A 22,460-nucleotide genomic window follows, 5' to 3' on the forward strand; every position below is an offset into this window, starting at 1 on the left:
CCGATGATGGCCAAATTGTAACTGCATGGCGTGTGAGCATACAGTACTGTTCGTGGCAGTGAAACTGGAAAGATGTTCATTTCATGCAATTTATTGGCCAAACAGGCTGAACGTTTGTCTTCATCTCAGCTGTCTCAGTGGTGGCACACACCTTTTGTCTGCTGACAGCGAGAGGAGGCGAATAATCAAATAACCATCATTCCTCTCTATAGATTTAGTAGTTTGCTGGTTTACTGCTATTCTCGCAGTGCTAAAAAGTATCTGTAATGCTCACATGACATTCAGTAAAGTCAATGTCCTTTTATGCTTTGTGCATTTTGGTGCTGTTTTGATATAACCTGAGCTTCACACAAACTACAAAGAGCACCAATGTTCATCATTTTGAATATTCATTCTAATATAGTCGCTGAATTAATAATATTAATAACGTGCAGAAATTAAACACCAGTAGCTGCACTGCTACAATAAAAAGACCATAAACATTTACTGATGACAAACTGTATAACATCTTTTTCTAAATTCAGATAAGATTTCCCCGTCAACCTCCTACATCTGTCTCGCTTTACAAAACGTGCTCTGCCTCGCTGCTATAATGTGCACATTAGTGGAGTTTCCATTAGTGTGGGAGCTCACCAGTCTTCTTCTGCGTGTGTCTCTTCCCGGCCTCTCTGAAAGCCACCAGGGCCCTGAAGTAGGCTCGGAGTACCGCCCAGCGGAAAGTGGCTGCCGGGTCGATGCCCATCAGCCCACAGATGAATGCGTTCTTGCTGCTCTTAAGTAAAGCTACAATGTCCGGGCGCATGTGGTCTGTGTTCTTCTCCCTGAAATCCTGTGTTTGGTACAGAGATATATAATGGTATTCAGTAGTATCATTTATTGGCTCCCCATTAGCTTCAGCTGTCGCAGTTGCTAATCTTCATGGGCTGCACACAGTAAAAGATGCCCAAACTAAACATTAATACAATCAAAAGCAGCTGGTCTTTATATAACACAAGCAAATCAATGTATAATATTAATAATATTTTATTGGCTATAATTTCATGATCAGAACCATTTATAATAATATATATTTCACATTATAAGACATTTAGAGACATCTGCATTTGTTTCTGTAATCACTTGTTGATTCTCTAATACTGGTGGGGACTTGTTCCAGTCCACAGAAGCTCTGTACTTCACTTTATATTTTGGTTTAGTCTTGGAATAATTAATTGTAGTTAAACCACATACCAAGTTGGATATGTATGTGTTTGACAAGAAAACTCCCAAAATAGCTGAAAAAGAGTCAAGTATACCTAAAAATATAAACTCAATCTCAATTTCATTTTGCGACCATTTCTTCCAATCTAAGAAGGATTCCACTGCGGTGGATTTTTCCTGGTTGGCTGCATGTGACGGGCCAAGACAGAGCCGTTGTTCATGCCAGTAACTCTGAATTAAAGCTCTGACCTGCGCAATAGGTGAAAGGCTCCCTGTGATGCCGTATCTTGTTTTGATTGTGTAATATAGAAAAAGGGATTAAAATACCTCCCTGTTGTTATGTGAGACTTAACAAGCCTGATTATCTCGCGCCACAGAAAAGGTTTGTGTGGACTGGTAGCATCTTGTATTTCAACAAATTATACTTTTTATTCATAGGAGTTATTACATCTTTTTTTGGCATACACTTTTACGTAGTTACGTTTAAGTTCTTAATCTGTTCCTAATAGCGTCTCTGTTGGTGCATTATAAGTTGTACTGCTTTATTGCTGTTTTTGTGTTACTAAATGTAACGCACATTGTAAACATTATTTTTAGAAGTGTTATACAAATACATCGATTATTATTATTATTTATTCACTGATTTAATTTGTGATTTATTTAAAAATATGCATCACCCATTTATATGCAACAACCACTGGTTAATGTAATGTTGATGTTACAAAAGGTCCCACAAAATAGAACATTTTAAACAGGCTTTAGTACATGATTTCTGTTACAGTTCCCATTAAGTTTTCCCATTTGGTTAAAAGATTAGATAATCTAATATGGGCTGAGAACATTCGTTCTGTCTAATCAATAACGAGGTGTTTAAGTGAAGATTACACTGACCTTGACACCATACTTGACCTTTCCAGCATAGTGTCTGATAATGAAGGCGGGCTCCATAACAGCAGGAAACTCGATGTAGCTGTTCCCCTCGTGTTGCCGCTTGAACTTGTCCAACAAAGTCTGGTTGGTGGCTTGAGGGAAACTGAAATAAAAAGGACAGACGAGTTTGATTTGAAGAACAATAGCTTTTTACATCTGTTTTTAATAAGAAAACAAATCGTTGATGCACGTGTTAAAAGCTTTCAACCATGGTGAGTAATGAAGCATAAATCACACTGAAAATGTTCGACCCATTCCTGATCTAATCATCCAAAAAGAACAGAATTAATTTAAGACATTGCTTTTTCCACCAGTCACAGCAACGGTTACTACGATAGTACTTATGGAAACGTGGCAAGTTTAACATGATCTGATCTGTAACCAGTTTTTGACATTTCATCCTCTGACGCCAGAGGTTGAGGATTATCGTTTAAAGCTGATCTCGGCTCAGATTTCCCTCTAGTCCTTTAATATAAAGAGCCAGAAATTCTGCAGAAAATCAGCAGCTTACAGGAAGAGAAGAGGGGAAGAATGAGACACCAGGGGTTTTGGAGCTGGGGGTGAAACCTGACCTATGAAAACAACACAGGCAAAGACTCTGTGCTTTCCAGCTTTTCCATGTGGGAGGAATTCGATTCAGAGAAGAGGGGGAATAAAGGAGGAAATATTGTTGGTAAAAATAGTCAAAGTACAGTCATGAACCTGAAAAGATTGAATATACTTTAAATTAAATTTAACTTCATCTTACATTGTGGTAATATCAGGTTATATTAGCAGAAATACATGGACATTTAACACAATCTTGTTTTCCCATGAAGCTGTGCAGTTATTAACATATTTCAGGTAGGGTATAGACTACAATTTGCCTCTTCCAAGAGTTGCTAGCCGAATAGTTTCACAACAATAGCATTTCTCTTCTCATTTAGAGTGTTAAGACCATTTTTCAGAATCTGCACTTCAGCTAATCGGTCCGATTCGTGAAGTGTCAGGTCCTCGCTGGTGTAACAGGTTTGGCACTGCCCTACGTGCTCATATCTCTCTGGGATGACCTTATTGTTATTAAACGCCTCCTCTAGGTAGCCTGTGTGCATGACTCCCCCAGAACAGGGGTTGGCGACATTTACTATCAAACGAGCCAATTTTCTATGATCAATTTATCCGTGTGGAGCCACAAAACATATTTATAAAGGAAAAGGCGCCAGGTCAAGAATATTTGTCACTAGCTGGAATATGAATTCCAAACAAGCTAACAGACACATTCCTGTCATGCTGTCACCTTAATAAGACTAACGTGTTAGCAGATAATTCTCAGTTCATAACTCCTGCAAAAGTGGTGCAATGCTAGCATTTGGAGTGTCGTGTATGCATCATCCCTTTATCTCTGTTTGACTCTATCTCGGCATTTAGTTGATTGATATTCATCTTTTTTCCCCAAACAGAGAACCCATGGTCTGTGCCATGAGATGAAAACAGTGAGCTGAAAGAGTCTAAACAGCTGATAGTATAAAGACAAACAGAGTGGTACAAGCTTGATTTTTTACTGTAACCTGCCAGAAGCACCTGATGGTTGATACCACGCAGGAAAATTCAAATGAATTTCCAAAGAAATGAACTCGTCAAACAGGTAGTCAGACAGGCTGAAAGACTCACTTGCACTCTTCATCCAGTAGGTGGAACAGCGCTGTGGGCTTCTTACTGATCAGGTTAATGCAGCCTGTGTTGTCGATGTAGTCGATGTTGTGCCAGCTGATGCCCTCTGCCCTATATTCCTCCTGCCGGGACAAACAATGCAAACAGAGAACTCAGTGTCAGTGCTACCTTCAGCAATACTTTGCTTCCATTGTTATTTGATGTAGGAACTGTAGACCTCTTCTTTGGCTGCATTTCTCATGTTGCACTGAAGCAAATATGCCAGCAGCTCTTACTGTATAAAAACAATATTATGTGTCTTTTTTCATCACATCTATGTTTTTTTTTTTTTTAAACCCTATCAGTATTGTACTTTCATGCCATTAAGCAGTTTGAAAAAAGTCTTAACGTGTGGAAAAATTTCAGACTTAAAGGCGTCCAGTGTGACAATATCTTTAGGCACCCATAAAAATACAATTATCAACGTGGCATCAACAGGCAACCCGTCCAACGTGGGTAGGGCTGTTTTAAATTTTTCAATCAAAGCAACAATGTTGTTTGCACGCATGCTTTCCTGTTGTCTCTCTTAAAATAAAACACTCTTCAGATTCTGCCTGGCCTCTCGGAGGTTCAATAATGAGAGAAGCATTCAGAGCATTTATCAGTGCTCTTCCCCATACATGTTATTTTCCTGTGTTCCTGGGAAAGAGATTTAACCAATAAAGACCTTAATCCAGAGGAGGTTTAATAAAAAATCACTGAAATCTCCTTCTCCTCCTGTTACCCTAAAGTTAGAGCTGAAAAAAAATCAACTTAATTACTGTTGCTTCCTCCGCTATCTGTGCTGAAGACAATAAAGTTCACAGGGAAGAATATTCGAGAAGGGAAGATGATCCTCTCCAGTATTAATATAAAAGTAAGTTAAGTAAAACCAAAGGATGGAGTCTGCTGCTGGCCATTCTTGCAGAGAAATGTTTTTATTAAGATTACAACAGCTTGAGCAAATCATTCTGATTCCTCTTCTTCTGCAGTGATTTGCAGTTTGTGGTGAACTTTCTAAATACAAACAATCCAGCTGATTCCATTTGATTGCTATCGATAACAATCTCAGCTGTTTTTAACTAAAAAATTCTTCAACAACAGCTGTTTTAACGAAATCCTTTTGGAACATTATAAAACGAAGAAAGATTTGTTTCTGGGAGTGTGTTCCTGAGTTGTACAAAAACAACGGTTGGCAAAAAAAAACTGATTTTGTCCTTAACTTCTATGGAAAGATTTAAAGCAGCAAAGAGAGATAACTGTGCAGATTACTGCCACTTGTAGCACCAGAAGACAACAGCCATAAAGTCAGCAAACTAACTCAGTAATGTTAATTACACAGCAATAAACATCAAAGGTTGCCTACATTAGCCGTCTAAAGCAACTGGTCATGTCATAGCAGAGCAAGTGTGTGTAAGTGTGTGTGTGTGTGTGTGTGTGTGTGTGTGTGTGTGTGTGTGTGTGTGTGTGTGTGTGTGTGTGTGTGTGTGTGTGTGTACTGAACTGAGTGTTGTATTGCTTATAATAATCTCGTTTATCAATTGCATAAAAAGGAATGTGCTATCTCTTTTCCTAGAAATACTGAAGATGTACCTTTTATTGACAAAACAGATGTTATTCCTCACGCAGTGCTCTGTCTTATGTGTTTTCTTCCTCTTAGAAAAAATATCGGTTAAAGAACAAAATAAGAACAAAGGTAATTTTTAATTACTTTATGTTGTATCAGTGTCTTTTTGTTCAATGTCTGTTCCCTTCATCTGTCCTTTCTTCCTTTCACAAAATAAACATCTAGTAACATGATAGTTATCTCTGACTGACTGACTTACTAAAGACAGGTTTTACTCTTCTGTCTTTTAGTAAGACTTGAGACTCACTGTGGCTGGAAACTATATAACGAACACCTGTGCAATATCATCCCCATACAGCAGCCCTGGAATAAACAATTGTGAAGCTTATAATATTCAATTTGTGTGTCAGATGGGTGCTGACTCAACTCTGTGGTAATCACTAAGCTGTGGTTAATGGGGGTGTTGTATTGGATTGCATTACATTGTACAGGATACTGTATCCGCCCCCTTGAACATGCCTTTAAATCATCTTCCTCTTACTGCTGTGATTCACTCTTACTGTATTTTAAATCAACTAACAGGAAAAGAAAACATATCATGTCTTCAAAATGAATGCAGAATCAGCTTTTCCACAACTTCAACTACAGATTTTCATATTTTTTCTACAGTTTGTGTTTATGTTGTTTTATTAGTTTAAATCAATACTAACATTATAAATAATTGCCCATTCTTTGCTGCTTTATGTACATCTGTCTGCCATTACAACTTCCACTTACAATCAGTGCCAAACAAGTTAACTCATAATTATATTGTATTGTCCTATATATTACGATCATGCTAATATTGTCTTATTCCATTGCATACAATGTGATTACTGGCAGAGTTTGTTTGAAAACGTCGGAAAATAAAGCAGAAGGAGAAAATAAGTACTACCCCCCCTCCCTTTAAAATGACCACCAAAGTGCCCTTAAGCAAACCATTTAGCTCCTAACTGCTCCAGCAGAATGACTCACTGGTCGACAGATGAATGGAAATATACTGTATGTAACTGTAGACAAGGGTGTGAAGCTGGCTTTAGCGGAAATATGAAGCATGCCAGCTCTTGGTCAAACTATCCTGGTTGAATCATTTTCAGAGGCTTTTCAGGCTGCCTGAGCGGTGTACATCAATTTTTCCACACACAACTAATTCTTTACTGGTCTTCGGCCATTATGAATTCCTAAGCTCTCCAGTTTCCTCTGATCAAGTCTTTGGTACAGTTTTATTTAACTGTGTTAATTTTGTTAACAGAACAGGCTGAGATTTTAGCAAAAATGTGGATTTTGCTCTATCACTGAGCTGCAGTGGAAGTTTGATCCATGGAAAAAAAAACTGAAATCAATATGAGAACACATTTACTGATAACTTTACAGCCCTGTTAACATGCAGAGTAACTGTTGGCTGTTGTGGAAGTCAATATATTGAATCTCTGCAAAGCTGAGAACACTGAAACATTGTTGCTGGTATATAATCACAAGCCTGAGGTTCATTCAAAGTTGTGTCAAAAGTAAAGCTCAACATCATGAGTGTGACTTTTGAAGTTTGCAGTGACTACAGTCTGACCGGACAACTGAGTGTGTATCCTGCATGCAAGCAGTGGTTTAACCATCAGGAAGTTATCTGATTTAATGGTTGTTTACTGCAGGGCTGCAACCCTCTGACAACACACTCCATACATCTGCACACACAGAGCCTATGATATACAAGATGTACAAGCAGATGTACTCAAAAGGTTAGACTGATCCACTATAAAGTAAAGAATGGCCACTTTCAAGCAGACTGATGTTTTGGTTATTTTCCAGGTAAAAGAGGTAAACACAACCTCTGCAGGGAATAAATCTGAACATGTTTTTAAAAAAATCTATACTCAACCATACAGTATTTTGTTTAATTTAGTAAAATGCTGAAAAAATAGAACAGTAAAAGTTCATATATTTGACTCATCAACTCTTAATTCCTACTAGGTGAAGACTGATGTGTTGCTGGTTGTAAGTTGTGAGCTGGGCTCATCTGAGGAGCTGACCATTAATTTGTGATGGTCGTGTTCAAGCCAAATAAGGTGTTAAGATGCTCTTTAATAAAATGAAAAGTAATGGGGAGTGGATGACGTCATCACACAATTTGGAGGATGAAGGAAATCCAATAGGACCTCCAGGAAAATGAACATGCATCAAAATAAAAAACATATCTGCAAACTCCTCCCAAAATAATACGTATTAACTGTGCAACACAAACACAAAGAAGAAGATGCAACACAGAGAAAAAAAAACAGTCTGCATCTGAGGAAAAGAACGCGTTGCCAACTGTTTTGCTCGAGGCTGGATCTATTATGACCTGGGTTAGTGCAGCAACCGGTAGCACAGGAAGTACTGTAATAAGTATCAACAAATACTGGAAGCTGGAGTCTCACAGTCAGTTTGCATATTGTACATTCATAGATTTAAAAAGAAGCACTGTTCGTTCCCTGCAGAAGTTGCATTAGAACATGCATGTTTGACAACTTGTTTGCTTTATGAAGTTTTACTTGCATAAGCCATCGGATCTTATGAAGAACAAATCTGACAAGTCCTTAATCTACAGCACAGTAATTCCGAGTGTCACTTACCTTTACCTCCAAAACAAAGAAGTCTTTAAAGTCTCTCCTCATGACATACATCTACAATATACATCTTGACATATTTATGACATGGGGGTAGGACAAGGTTTGTGAAAAAACTGCCTTTGTACAAAACAGGACCGACTAAGGACACGGTCCTTCGTGTCTTGGTGTAATTCAAGAACTACATGAAAGCCCGTCATACATGTCAGGGCAGGCCACTGATTCAGTAAATCTCAAGGTAAACACAATGTTTGACTTACAGGCGAATCTTATAGATCACGACTTTAAAAAGCCCTTTGATGTAAATCAGCTCACTTAAGAGAACATACATCCTCAGTGGTGGTGGTCACAGGGAGGGTGAGTCGTACAGCTGTCACCTTCTCTAACCCTGTTGCATAATGTGGTGAAGAATTCCTCCATTGTTTTCAGTGTCACTGAAATATACGTGCACTGTGTGGAGCGAGAAGGGTGTGGGGTTTCCTCGGAAATGGTCATAGCCAAAGAACTTAAGTGGGTACAGCTAGAGTAGGTTAAAATAATAGTTGCAGCAATACAGTAGCTCAGGAGTTCAGCCTTCAGTCAACCTTTGAGGAAAGAAGACTGAGGGATGTCTTACTTGTTCAAGCTTGAAGATGTGCTGGTTGAAGTAATGTTGGAGACGTTCGTTGGCGAAGTTAATGCAGAATTGTTCGAAGCTGTTGTTCTCATAATCCTCAAAACCAAAAATGTCCAGCACTCCAATGGACAAGATCTGAGGAAGACAAACACACAACATAAACAACCTAAATTATTCATCCTAAAATGTTGCTTATCTATGATGTTTCCTAAAATTCTCCAGTATCAGCATTTCATGTCAAACAGGTATTTCATATGTAATAGTTGAATATATTTAAGTGATACTGATTATTTTGAGATTGTCCATGGATGAGACAACTCACTCCTCTCTTGATTTTGTGTCTAATGTAGGCAATTTAACTTTGATTGTAACAGTCGTTGTGTCGTCCTACCTTGGTGGTCTCCACCAGGTCCTTGACGTTGAGCAGAGCGTGGTTGATCCTGAAGACAATCCAGTCAAACAGAGCACTGTACAGGGACTTCGCCATGGAGTCTCGCACTGTACCAGCCTGGAGAGGACACATACAGAATCTCTTTAGTGTTACTCCCACGCGTAATATCTCAGTTCACAATATTTGATGGATTAAGAAAGGAGAAGTATGAAAGGCTATAACTGTTTGCATGTACAGTATTGTAGGTAAGACACTATCTTTTAATGTCCTTTTCCTGTATATGTTGTTTTTGTTTGTAAAATTGTGTGTCTAATTTCCATTCTAATTGAATTCCTGTGTTATCGGTGTTAAATGTTTTTACCCTTTGCAACACACAAAAACTGAGAAGCTGACTTGTTGCCCTTGCATTGGTTTTTGTCTGAGTTAAATGAGATACAACATATTAATTAGTGAGCTTTAAAGCTGCTGGTAGGTCGACTGTATTACTTGTGCAGATGCATTTTCAGAAGCTAACCAGCTGCTAGCTCTTGCTTCATATTCACTGTACAGTCCTGAGATCAATCTTCTCATCAGACTCTCTGCGAGAAAGCAAATAGGCGTAATTCCCAAAAGTACTCCCTTAGTTTTATGACACGTATTTGTGCTGCGCCAGAGGTTTGAAGAGACATTCATTACTTTAGGTGCCAACTGATGCTTGATCCAACTCCAGACATCATTCCTGTGTCACTCGCTCAAGCATCTGTATTATACATTACAGCTTGGCCTTGTAGTAACACTGCACTTTTGTACAGGTCCAGCATAAAAAAACCACGGTGAGTGGAAGCACTTAAAGATTGGGATTTATATTTAGGTCAAGGTCTCACACAACACTGGCCCAGTTTGAAAAAATGTATTAAAAAAGAGAGTGTAAATCACTTCCTCACAGCACTATCAGGACCTCGTGCACTCTGGACAACTTATAATGGGTTATCCTAAAAGGTAAAAATCATATTAACAGGAGAAACCAGACAGCTCTACGGCCCAAACACATCTTTAGCATTGATATCCTCTACCGAAACTCTGGCACAGAGGGCAACATTACAGACATGCTGGCAGACTGCACTGTGTCACAGCAAGCCATTACTAATGTCATTAGCCTGCCTAACACTCATCAGGTTGACTCATGAGATCTGGCAATCCAATTGAGTGTGGTAAAGACAACATCATCTGCCAAGCTCTAATGTTAAAACTTCAGTCATGGCCTAATGGAAATCTTAGCTTTAATAGGTTAAACACAGACTTTATATACTAAATATAAAGCCTATGAGGGTCACATTAGATTGAATCATATTCATAAACTTTATGTTGCCCAGTTTTTTAGACCTGTTTTAGATGATAAATGTTGTGTTCTTAAAAAAGACAAAAGCTTCCTTGTCGAATTAGCGAGAAAACCTTTCTAATTCCCGTATCCGCTGGAAAGATTTGACCTTCCTGTGGCAAAGGTGAGCCGTGGTCTTCAGAAACAAAACAAACCATAAAGTGGCCACTCAAAGTTAAAATTCCTTTGTTTCTAAATAATTAACCGGGGTATTTTTAGCAACGTCAGACCAAATATGCCTTCCATGAGACAGGACAGATATTAGTTTGAACTCCATACATACTGTGTTCCAAATGACCCATAAGCTTTTCATTATTTAGAGGAAGTCGGACTTAAAACATGCAGAGGGAAACAGCCTCATAACTCTGACCAAATGGAGAAAACTCATTACAGAAACGCTCAGATTTCTTTGAGGTTTTCAAGTGTATGATTTCAGTTAACAGGCAATGAGATTGTTGTGACTGTTGGAGCAATATTTACACAGAGACCACCCAGTGTGCTACCAAAACAATCACTGTTTATCCATATGAAATGGCTCCTAAATATCCAACAGGCCATTATGGAAATGTGTAACACACCACCATCTTCTGGGTGAGTCTGTGGTAAAATACTGCTGAGACAGATTCCCTGGGTGAATACTGTGTGCAATTTGTACTGGAAAATAAGAAAATCATTAAACTGTATGTGTGCACGATAATATTTAACATTTGACAGCACGACAGTATGAAATATTTAGGCTTCATGACAAGTTTCCAAGTTAACAAAATCATGCATGTGTACTTCATGCGAACCGACAGGCATGTTACACGGTCTATCCATGTTGCTCCCGCTTTTCTTTTCAGATGGCTCTCATCTACAGACCGTGACGTGTGTTTGTTTTCAGAGTGGGGTTCCCAATGAAAACTGTATAGGGACTTGAAATGCCTTCCCTTCCCTCTAAACACACTGGAGGACTCAGTGCATGTGTGTTTGTACGTGTGTGTCGGTGTGACTGTGTGTTCATATGTGGCCGCAGGCTGAAAGAGCAGCAGGGAGAGAGGGAGGAGGGAGCAGGAGGGAGATCTGGTGCTGGAGCAGGCTGTCCTGTAAACACGGCCGGCGGTTACTGAGTTGGTATAATGCCTTTAGTCGAACTACTGAATACCCCAAAACAAACAAGCCAGTATCTTCACTCTGGCTGTGTATTACTGCACTCTCAGTCAAGGGAAAGCCAGCTTGTGAGATCGCCATGGCCTATTTGTTATCTGTAAATGAAAAATATCGGCGGCAGAAGCTAAATCAATTAGGAGGTAGCTAGCAGATCTTAGTATCTGCCATCTGATTTTTAGACGTGGTGCTTTAAATCACATACTTAAATGTATTATAATTTATTTTCTAGTCGTCTCCTTCATTTCCTTTGTGCATTGTGTTGTAGGAAAAAAGTGTAAACCACAGGAAAAACAAAATTCAACTTTGTCTGTTTTGAGTATACTACTACCTCTCACACTGCACAACTCAGAACCTACTTGGAGCAGAGCGGCAGTATGCCAACAACTTACTGAAACTTACCTGACACAAGACACAAGAAAACATGTGTGTGTACCCTGTTTTTAAATATTAACACTCTTATTGGAGTGATGGAAATAAAATAGGTAATGACTACTCAAGATAAAGAGCAGCCGACCAAACGCAGACTTTAACAATACAGGAGAACAGTCTCACCTCTGCAAGTTTGTAAGGAACTATCAGCTTCTCTCCGACAGTAACTGTCTTCCGTGTTGTCAGAGCTTCAAACAGCATTTCTTCTTTGACCTGGTCACAACAGCAAGAGAGAGAGAGAGAGGGAGAGATAGTAAAATCAGTCAAGTCTCCACTGAAAAGATTACACACCCATCATTCAACGCAGCAGCAACGTGTACCGTGACCAGAGGATCCTGGATTATCGTTGAGTTTTTGACTTCAAAAGAAATCTGACACTTTCCATACAAGCTGCTTTTCATCTTCCACAGTGTGTATGTGTGCAGGGTGACTGTTTGAAGAAGTGCTTTTAAAAAAAAAACGACCACAAAAACATGTCTCCTTATCAGTCTACACTGTCCTACAAACATCCTGTTAGCACCGAAGTTAAACGAGAGATGTGACAGTTCTGCACAAACACACAGATACTAAAATTGTAATAATGAAGATGAACACCAGCCATACACACAGTCTAGTTACTACATCGGCTAATGATCCAGATACAATAATTATATAATACAAAACTTAAACCACATTACTAGGATAATACCAAACAGTCACTTGTAATGTTAACATTATTATGTAATTATTAACTACTTCAGGCTCCTTTAGCTAGAGGGTAATGCATAATATGTCCCCAACCATTCCTCACTCGACAAAGACAACACAGTATGTGACTTTATGGATGTTAATGGTAGACTATGAGACAAAGCTCAGTCACTAGGATACAACAGTCTTCTATGTGTGATTGACACAGAAGTAGTCTGTTAAAGAAAAGTATAGTATACAAGAATATATATATGCCAAGAAATGTCACTGGGAGCTTAATTATTCAACACATAGAAATGTGTCTTTGTGCAAATGACATCATTTAGAGAGAAGAGCAAAACAATCTAAATACAGCAAAAGTATTTTCTAACGTAACATGCCAACATTTAAACCATGACAAGGTGTTATTTTTATATAAATGTATGTCATATTTTGTTATTGTGAAATAGTGAAAAGTCTATTTTTTGTCACATCATGTTAGACTTTGACACAATCTATCTGCTTTTGTGGTTTTTTTCTATTATTATTATTGTTTTAGCTTTTTATGCCTTTAATGCCCAATGACAGCCAAAGTTAAACCTTTGTACATTGAGTGCACGCTCTACCAGGTGAACTACCGGGTCATCCCACCATCCATCTGTTTTTCCAAACACACATTTAGAGAATGTGCAGCAATAAAAAGTCCCAGTAGCGGTATGTTACAGTACCTCCAGCAGTTCAGAGACAACGGGGAGCACCTCTGGGTTACAGATGTCGATCGAGTCGTCCCTGTAGGTTTTCCTCTTGTAGCGGATGTTGCCCAGGTGAAGAATGGCTGACAGCAGGCAGAAGATCCTAAACAACAGTTCAGGGAATGTTTTAGAGAAGCGGGAAAAATACTGTGGAAGTGTAGCTGTAGCTGCAGTATCTCTAAATCTGTGGAATTCTAATCTTATGAGTACAGTACAATGTAAAGGAGACTGCATAAACCTTTTATCAATAAACTATGGACTGTATTGATGTATACTGTTTATATGTGACTGTCTGTACTGTAAAATATTTTCCTTATTGCACAACAAATCTGTCATTGGGGACTAATATAGTAAAGTTAATGTTATTTTATTACACCCTCATTGCGGTCGTGTGTGTGTCACTCACTGTTTACGCGTGGCAGGAAGAAAGCCCACCATCTCCATCGCCAGCTGAAGCCTCTCAAAGTCATGCTTCAGGTCTTCGCCTTCGACTGCGAAACAGTCCTGCGGGGAAAAAAAGCAGCAACCGGGTGTCATCAAGCTGTTACGACACACCAGCCTGGAAGCCAAAAGAGCTAATGACAAGTCACTATGAAGTTAAGAAGGACTTACTAAAGACTGTTGACATACACAGCGCCCAAATGCTTTTAATGTTTACAGTGTGTCCAGCAAAGATGCTTAAAATAGTTTTTTAGTTTACTTTGCAGCTGAAACAAAGAACAGCAGAGTGGCCCGAAGCAGACAAAATGAATGACTCATACTAAAATAAGCTATCATTAAGAAGCTTGGCGGTCAAACAGAACAGCAACACTCCGCTCTGATGTGCAGAGCGTCTAGCGAACAGCAGCATGTGTAGGTTCTGCTCATGTAGTGGAAAATCTGGCCTGGCTTTCCCCTCTAAACCAATCCACAGACATTTGGCAAGCTGGCAAAAGAGCTGAGAAGAGCAGCAATTTATGGGTTTTCCTGTGTTTGAGTGATGGACGACAAGTTAAACTAGCAGAGAGGAGACACAGGAGGAGCTTGTTTTGATGCAATAACAGTGATGTGCGCAGACAGGCGCAAAGTTCACACAAGCAAGTGCAAATCTTAACACATGTAATACACTCATAGTGCAGATCTTACTGACTAAAATCATAAAGTCACAAGAAAAACACAGCACAGCATTAAAATACTGAACTTATTAAATAAAATAAATGTTATTTAGCAACCAAATACACATGAGAAGGAGAAAAATGGCAGATACATCTGGATCTGGATTAGTTGTTTATGATAAGAGGCAGATCTTTCCCAGACTAGGAATACATGCTTTGATGTAACTACATAACTACACAGTCTTTCACTACATACACCCACCGTAATGTGAGGTCTGCTCTTTGCTTTATGGGCCCATTCCACTATGGCTGCCATAATTATCACATACCGAGGCCTCAGAAAGACAAACACTCCAAACATGAGCCTAAACCAACGTGCCTCCTTCTTGCCTCTCTTGCTCTCTGCTTTCATGGCAGAAACTCACACTGACCTGTTAGTGACTCTGGTGTTACATTTCCATAGCAAGAACATCTACATTTATTTTTAAAACATTGCTCTAACTTAGACTTCTTTCCAGTGAAAACAATGTGTAAGTGTAGTTAAAAGGTGTTTGAGGTTTCCAGATGTAGTAAATGAAACAAAACAACATTATAAAATCATTATAGTCATTAAAATACATCAATCTGGAATAATATTTCCTTTGCCGACATGTAATAAAATAGTTGTTTTCCTTGCTGTGTAGAAAAAGGTGAAAAAATTTAAAAGTCCGAAATATCTATTAATTCCTTTTTATATTGTTCCTTATATAGACCATTGCTGCAGGACTAATCACACTGAATCACTGCATATTTATAGCGTCTGTTAATCACTAATGTCACAGTTTACATACCACAGTATTATCAGCATGAAAAGAATACAGTAAACATACTGAGAAATAAGGAGTGGAAAATGAATGAATATAACTCAAGAATCACAGTGCACTGTTACATACATGTGTTAATAAAAAGAAATCTTAACACCCACCACAAAACCAAAGAAAAACACCAAACACAAAAGACTTTTTTGATCAGTGACGTCATTTGATCGCAGCATTTCTGCTGCAGAGCGGCAAGTGTGATCGTAATCTATGACTGAGAGGTGAAGGTGTGTCTTTGGGCAAATAACTTGTGGGCAACAGAGAAGTATGAGTATGTAAATATACTGCAGCTCAGCCACTAACTACTGTAGCTAGTGAACAATGAGGCATGCCTGTGACTAAAACTCTATAATCCAATATGTTGTATTCTGGCCACTTATAGCATAGATTCTCTGAAGTCTGTTGAACGATGATTTAAAGGTTCAGTGTGTAACATTTAGGATCTATTGGCAGAAATGGAATATAATATTCATAGGTCTGTTTTTATTATAATAACCTTAGAATGAGCCCTTTTTATCTACAGATGCCTCAGGCCGCCTTCCTTTGAGTCCGCCATATTGAACCGCCATACTGTAAATAGAGCCACCGTACTTTCTACGTAGTTGTCAAATACAGATGCGAGCGGTGTTTAGTTAGTTAGTTAGCAATCTACAACTAGACCACTAGATAACAGTAAATCCTAAACGCTGGTCCTAAAAAAGCTATTATCTTCCTGAACTCTGGGAGACTTCCAGTTCACTTTTTAACCTATGGTTATAACTTGTCCTACTATGTTTTGTGCCCCTAATCTACAGTAAGTAACATTTGCATTTGCACAAGCACACTCATTAACTTGCTTTACCTCTTGGACTTAACTGGGATGATCTGATTGCTGCCAACAGTCTATCTTCACTTGATCTTAATGTGTAGTCTTAGTCATGAACACTGAGCAGCATTGTCAGCCCCAACTGACGATAACATCTTTTTTCCAAATGTCATTCAGTAAATGTGATGTATAGGATACAGAAAGGTTGGAAACAAAATCCTGTATTTACTGATGACTTTTTCAGGTCTTTGAGAAATGCTCAGTAGTTGTAATAGAAATATCTCAACATAGATGCCCTCTACTGTGTTGTTTAAGCATGGGGTTACTAGAAAACATTGCACTGTCAATGATCAAAAAAGTCACACAGGTTACAGCAACATAGGCAGCTACAGTGGCCAGGATATGACTAGACATACCAACATAACTCAGAGAAGCAGCACAACAGGGAAAAGCAAAAACAAACAAAGCTAAAATAAACACAACCCAAACCAGGAAATATCCAAAAAGCAAAAAAAATACAAAATGAGCACGGAGGGAGGAGGGCAGTGTGGGGGGTGTGCAACTGTGCAGGGAAAGTGTGCGCTTGAGCTTGAGTGCTCGGGGAAAATCTACTGAGTGCTCGGGGAAAATCTACTTGTTGACACTTCTCCAACATGTACAGACACACGGACAGTACATACACAGCTGAGGCACAGATACTGACCGGTTCACTCTCATAGTAACTGTCCCAGTGCAGTTGGTGGGTTTTCTTTGTCATCTGGAAATGTTAAGGCAGAGTTTACAGGAGGGCAAGGTTACGGTTAGACAGCAGCATTCCAATGAGAACACATACACTTAAACATGTACAGAGATTTATGTGCAACTAACAGCGACGGAAGGACGTGCTGTTAAGACGCAAGCAATGGCTGTTCATTACACACGGACAAAGTCAAACGCTCACAGACGTACAGACACTGATGGCACAGACGTATGCACACAAAAAGCATTCACAGACACTGAACAACACACACTCATGATCCAACACATCGAGTCATTAAAGCAGGGACAGAAGGTGGAGGTTGGTAATACACACGCACATTAAGGATTCAGAATGACCATTTTTTTAAAGCATACCATGAGTTTTTATGATTGATTTCCTATATTCCAAAAAGCCACTGATTTCCGTTCATGTATCAAATCAACTTGCAGACACGTTAAACTAAAGCTTGAAATATGAAATCTGTTTTGTGTTAAAGCAATTATTGCGTCACGTGGTCTTCAAGTTTAAAATCCTTCTCCAGGTTTGACGTTTGATTTTTAAACATCCTTGTCTTCTCGGGTATGCAAAGTATATTTTCTTTGTCTTGTCAAAGCATTTTGGCAGCGAGCAAGATTCAGTCATGGTGTCCTTAAATGCACCATCTTTGAGAGTCTTGCTTACAAAATACTAATGTGACTTTTGGAGGGAAACAAAGTTAATTCTTCACTGCAATTGATGGATTTAATATTTCAAGCATCTAAAGAAAGTTTCAAGTGTCTGCAAAATAATTTTCATTCAATATTTAAACTAATCAGGAAATCAACCTAAAAACATATGGCTTGCTCTGGACATTGGCCAGTTCAATGTACATTTCTGGTTAATGGGCAAGATTAAAAGATGTAAAGACACAGGTGTGGTTCTCAAAGCAAAAAGGCAGAGTGAGTTAGGACCAGGGTGCGAAAAATGAATCACAGCCGTAACTGCAACGTGTTTATGTAGCTTATAAACAAGTTGTCTGGATTGGTTGTGAAATTCATGCAGGGGCTCCATTTGGTGCAAGAGTGTGATTTCTTTACTTCAACTACACAGAATAAACCAAAAGGGAACAAGGGAGATAGATAAGAGTGCAGAGTGCAAGAATGTGTGTATGTATTTGTGTTTGTGTGTTTGTATGTTTGCATGTGCACGTCAGTGGCCAGGAGGAATGGAAGGAATTCCCTGCTCGCTTCGGCGTGGGCGTAAGGATTTCGGAGGAGTGGGTCCCTGGTTGTCTTCGCGTGACTTTCAAAGCTCGGAAGAACAGACGCAACAAGTTTTACACATCATCCACATTCCATACGCGTAAAAGTGTGTGTATGTGCTTATTGTGGCTTTGTTTCGTGGCCATGTGAAACCTGTTTTCGTTGTGGGAAACACAAGGAACAGAGAAAAGTGACAAATACTGTTTTTGTACCCCGTCTCGGCAGTGGTGTATGAGTGAGTGCGTGTGAGTGCACGTGTCAAAGCAAAACCCCACAAACATGCAGTTACACCCACAAAACACAAAGTAATATCAAATGAGCACAAACAGACACACCCACAGATAAATAAAAATAACACACTCGTGCCTGTCTCTCTGAAACATGAGATCAGACAGTGACAGGTTTTGTTCATATATGTGTGTGTGTGCGTGTGTGACAGAGAGAGAGAGAGAGAGAGAGAGAGAGAGAGAGAGAGAGAGACAGAGACAGAGAGACAGAGAGAGAGAGAGAGAGAGAGAGGGGATCTATATAGAAGGTGTTGAAAGCCACCAATAGTGGAATGTGTTTCCTTTGTGTCCCGACTCTCTCTTTCCTGTCTGCAGAGACACAAAGGTAACTGTTGCTGGTTTGCTGGGGTCGTCGGACTGGTGGATGACAACAATACAGACAAAAACAGACACAACTACACAATACAAGTAAATGAAAACGATGACATACACATAAACACAAAACTCTTAAAGAGAAACGGCGTGAGACAAAACCAGATTAACTTATTGATCTCTTATTCTTTTAAATGTGTGACGGTCCCACCTGACTGAGGTAATGGTATTCTTCAGGCTTCATGAGGTGAAAGGCTTTCCTCTCATCTTCACTCGCTCCTGCCAGCAGGTAGTAAAACACATGGTAGTTCCTGAAAAAAACAACAGGTTTTTTGTTCAAATAATTGTTAAATAGCTCTACAGTCTGACAGTGACACAAATGGATTGATACGTGTATGTATCTGAAGGGCATTATCAATTATTATTTTTATTTTGTATCATTGCACGCCTTTCAAACATCAAGAAGGGTGCATATCACGCATGACAGATGTAACATGATGAAAACAACACAAAAGACGAAACAGATAAGAGAGGGAGACTCAACCCTATTTGAAGTTACGGTTAGCCTCGCTCAGAAACAGCTGGTAGAAATGTCTTCCAGAGAAACCGAGAGAGTACTTTTCACTTTTACTTGAGTAGAGAAGTTGAATCTGTACTTCTACTTTTACCGCAGTCTTTTTTTGTACTTCTGTTGTGTGTACTTTTGACACCTCTGTGTATGGCTTAGCTCAGGTTAAACCCTTTGTCAGAGTCAGAGTAGGGCGGTTCATGACTTCACACAAAAAAATAAAAGGGGAAATGTGCAACTACATGGAAGTAGCAGGCTCCCATTCTGGGGCTAATAACTCAAGTGGTATCGTGTATATGCGTAGTAGCCGATACCCAATACCATATTTGCAGCAGCGTCGGAGGAATTTCCGATACTGGTATCGTTATTGGAGCAACTCTAAGTATTTGACGACCTGGGAATGAGTCTCAACAATCAATCTTTCTCCAAAATCCGTTACTGCACCTTTAATTTTAATTTATAGAAAAAAAAGGATGACATCTCTGTTATTTCAGTTTGTTTTTGCATACAAGTGTGTTTGTATGTAGGTGTGCACTTTTCCTCTGATAGCATTAAGCTGTAGCATACAGGTCAGAGGTCAATAGTGTGTAGCAGCTGTGCGACCAAAGGTCTTTTGGAATACACACACACACACATATACAAGCTTTTATGGGCCTGGAGTCAGCAATCTATCTCAATAAGAGGCGACTAACGCAGGGGGCCCACTGTGAGCCCCCCATGGTGAGGTTAACCCTCGCCGCACTGTCCAGCCAGTCCAGCACATTAGTGTCAACACCACTTAGAGCTCAATTCATTTCATGAACTACACTTTGGCAAACTGGAACAACAGGCTTTCTGAGTTAAAGTCACTCAGATGCACGTTTTTTGCCAAAATCGAAAACTCCATTTATTTTATACTTGCTGCCAACACCATTTTTCTTTATTTAGTAAGTATAGTTTTAAACAAAGTGCAGTTCAAATGTCATGTAACATTGACTCAACATACCAGATTGTGCTGGAATTGCCAAGTGTTGATATAATATATTAGAAGTATAGTATCTTAAGTTTATAGACAAATGTGTACGAGAGCGATAAGAGGTCTTTGAGGAAGTTTGGTGGGGACATTTGGAGGCCAACATTTGACAGTTTGTAATTTATTTTAGTTGGCAGTCACTGTCTGCTCAACAAAACCATGTACTTGGTAGTTTCACATCAAGATTCTGATTCTGATCTGCTTTTCTGAGACGTGCTCACCGCTCGTTGTGCTCCTGATAGACCAGCCTCGACTTCTCCAGGAGGTATTTCTCCACATAGGCTCTGCAAAAAGTAAAATAAAATGATTAACTTGAATCAAATATTACTTTATTTGGGGGGGGGGGGTGGAAAGCATTTGTCTGTGGTTCCTTACCCTCTCACAGTGCCGCTCTCCTGGTAGTTCACCTGAATGAATTTGCCAAAGCGACTTGAGTTGTTATTGTGGGCTGTCTTTGCGTTCCCAAACGCCTGAAGGGGAAAGAGAGGAAGACATGGTAAGATGAAATTAAATACACACTGGGAAAAATGGGAAGGGAGGCCACATATTACATATCTTACACACAGGTTGGTGCCAGACCTTTAGGGTCAAGTTCTGAGTCGGCTTTAGGTGTGCATAATTTGTTTGTGGGTCAAGCACACAGAGACTTTGGCCTTGTGCCAGACATTGTCTTGAAACACTGTCAGCCTGAACGGCACGGCGCAAGCCTTTCCTCTTACATAGTTTCAAACAGCGTCAGTCCGAGACAGATTAATAACATGGTTTTAGGATCTATTTAAGTCAGAGTCAGACAAATTGCCAGAGTGAGGATGAAGGGGCTAAGACCAGCAGGCCTGATGGAAAAAAGCTCCTCAGTGAGTAATGGGATCCATGTGGCCGTGTGGAACATGTGTAGTGGTGTGCTTTAATAAGACGGTCCAGTACTTCCCCTCGCGGCTCTGTTTATGTTGTATGGCTGCCTGGAGGGGAAGTCGTTTTTTGCCCTATATAAACCCTGCAGTTATTTGTAGCTCCGCCACAAGTAAACAAATTCCTCACTGAATCACTTAGAGCTGCCCCGAGCCCTGCGTCTGTGGAATGGGAAAACACCCCTCACTGACCCCACCCTGCACCAGCGCTACTTACTAACATGCAAGCATCCTGGGAGAAAGCTAATGGCAAGATGACAGGCAACATTACAAAAGCTTCGAGCTAATATATATTTATGCACACATTTACAGCTGAAACTGCAAGCTGTCAAAGGGTTCAATGCTAAATTTCACGTGAATTTCAAAAACATCACGCCGTTTTTAGGGATGTACCGATTTTCTGAAATTCCGAAATCCTGGGCCTATACTGATGTTTATGTGCAATTTGTACCAGTGCTGGAAAACAGAGGTGATTATTTAACCAATATCTGAGTTAGAAATAACCTGCATTTAACCTACAATAACCTAACATTTACGACACCACAGATAAACATCAGCCATCGGGTTTGTCAACTCGGCCGAGACCTTGGCTGATAAATCGGTGCATCTCTAGGTATTTTCTTTCAGGGTGGGCAATGATTGGCTAGTAGTGTTGCAGCAATTTATAGTGTTTATAAATGAATCAATGACTCTTGGTTTGCAATGCGTTTCAACATGTGTGTTCATAATGTAGCCCTATAGGGAAATACATCAGAACAAACATTTAGTAGAAAACAAGTGCAAGTAAACTGAAACTCTGGCCAGGGCTGTTCTCAAAAGCATTTGAAGCTTTAGATGATCTCTGTCCAATGGTAAGTCTATGGGCAAAGATCATCACACCATTTAGATGCTTTTTAAAATCCCATGAGAACCCAGGACACTTTAGCCTTTCTGCTACTGGCTCAAACAACTGGATCACAGCAGTGAACTCGCCCTTCATTTATGACTCACCAGGCTGAACAAATCATTAAAACGGCAGACTCTCTGGAAAAACATATTCAGCTCTGCTGTCTGGACAAAGAAAGAGCACACAAGGTCAAACTGAGGAACAGTGACGATATCACTTCTCATCCAGAAATGTGGGTTTTAAATGCGATGCCTGGAGCATTCGATATTCCCAGATGAGCTGGTATTCTGTTCACCACTCCATCTGTCTGTGAACTGGCTAACCTGCCTGGTTCAGGAACTGCGGGTCAGACGAGGACAGACTACCATCCGTCAGTGTTTCTAAGTA

The 22,460-nt window shown here is 39.6% G+C and overlaps 1 protein-coding gene across 13 annotated transcripts in view; it reads right to left on the minus strand.

Annotated features, from left to right (window-relative positions):
• Positions 1-22,460, minus strand: part of myo9aa (myosin IXAa) — a 111,392-nt gene that overhangs the window by 27,769 nt on the left and 61,163 nt on the right. For 12 of the 13 annotated variants that reach the window (XM_051378340.1, XM_051378341.1, XM_051378338.1 and 9 more), the window contains exons 3-14: positions 20,655-20,749; positions 20,501-20,563; positions 18,911-19,010; positions 16,824-16,877; positions 13,771-13,868; positions 13,341-13,467; positions 12,070-12,159; positions 9,012-9,128; positions 8,621-8,755; positions 3,781-3,902; positions 2,092-2,233; positions 634-829 (exon numbers count right to left, since the gene is read on the minus strand). In XM_051378340.1, the coding sequence (XP_051234300.1) occupies positions 634-829; positions 2,092-2,233; positions 3,781-3,902; positions 8,621-8,755; positions 9,012-9,128; positions 12,070-12,159; positions 13,341-13,467; positions 13,771-13,868; positions 16,824-16,877; positions 18,911-19,010; positions 20,501-20,563; positions 20,655-20,749 (1,339 nt within the window). The remainder of the gene's footprint in view (positions 1-633; positions 830-2,091; positions 2,234-3,780; positions 3,903-8,620; positions 8,756-9,011; positions 9,129-12,069; positions 12,160-13,340; positions 13,468-13,770; positions 13,869-16,823; positions 16,878-18,910; positions 19,011-20,500; positions 20,564-20,654; positions 20,750-22,460) is intronic. The other variant, XM_051378335.1, reaches the window with a different exon arrangement.

The sequence above is a fragment of the Dicentrarchus labrax genome, unplaced genomic scaffold (assembly GCF_905237075.1).
Source record: "Dicentrarchus labrax unplaced genomic scaffold, dlabrax2021, whole genome shotgun sequence".
NCBI lineage: Eukaryota > Metazoa > Chordata > Actinopteri > Moronidae > Dicentrarchus > Dicentrarchus labrax.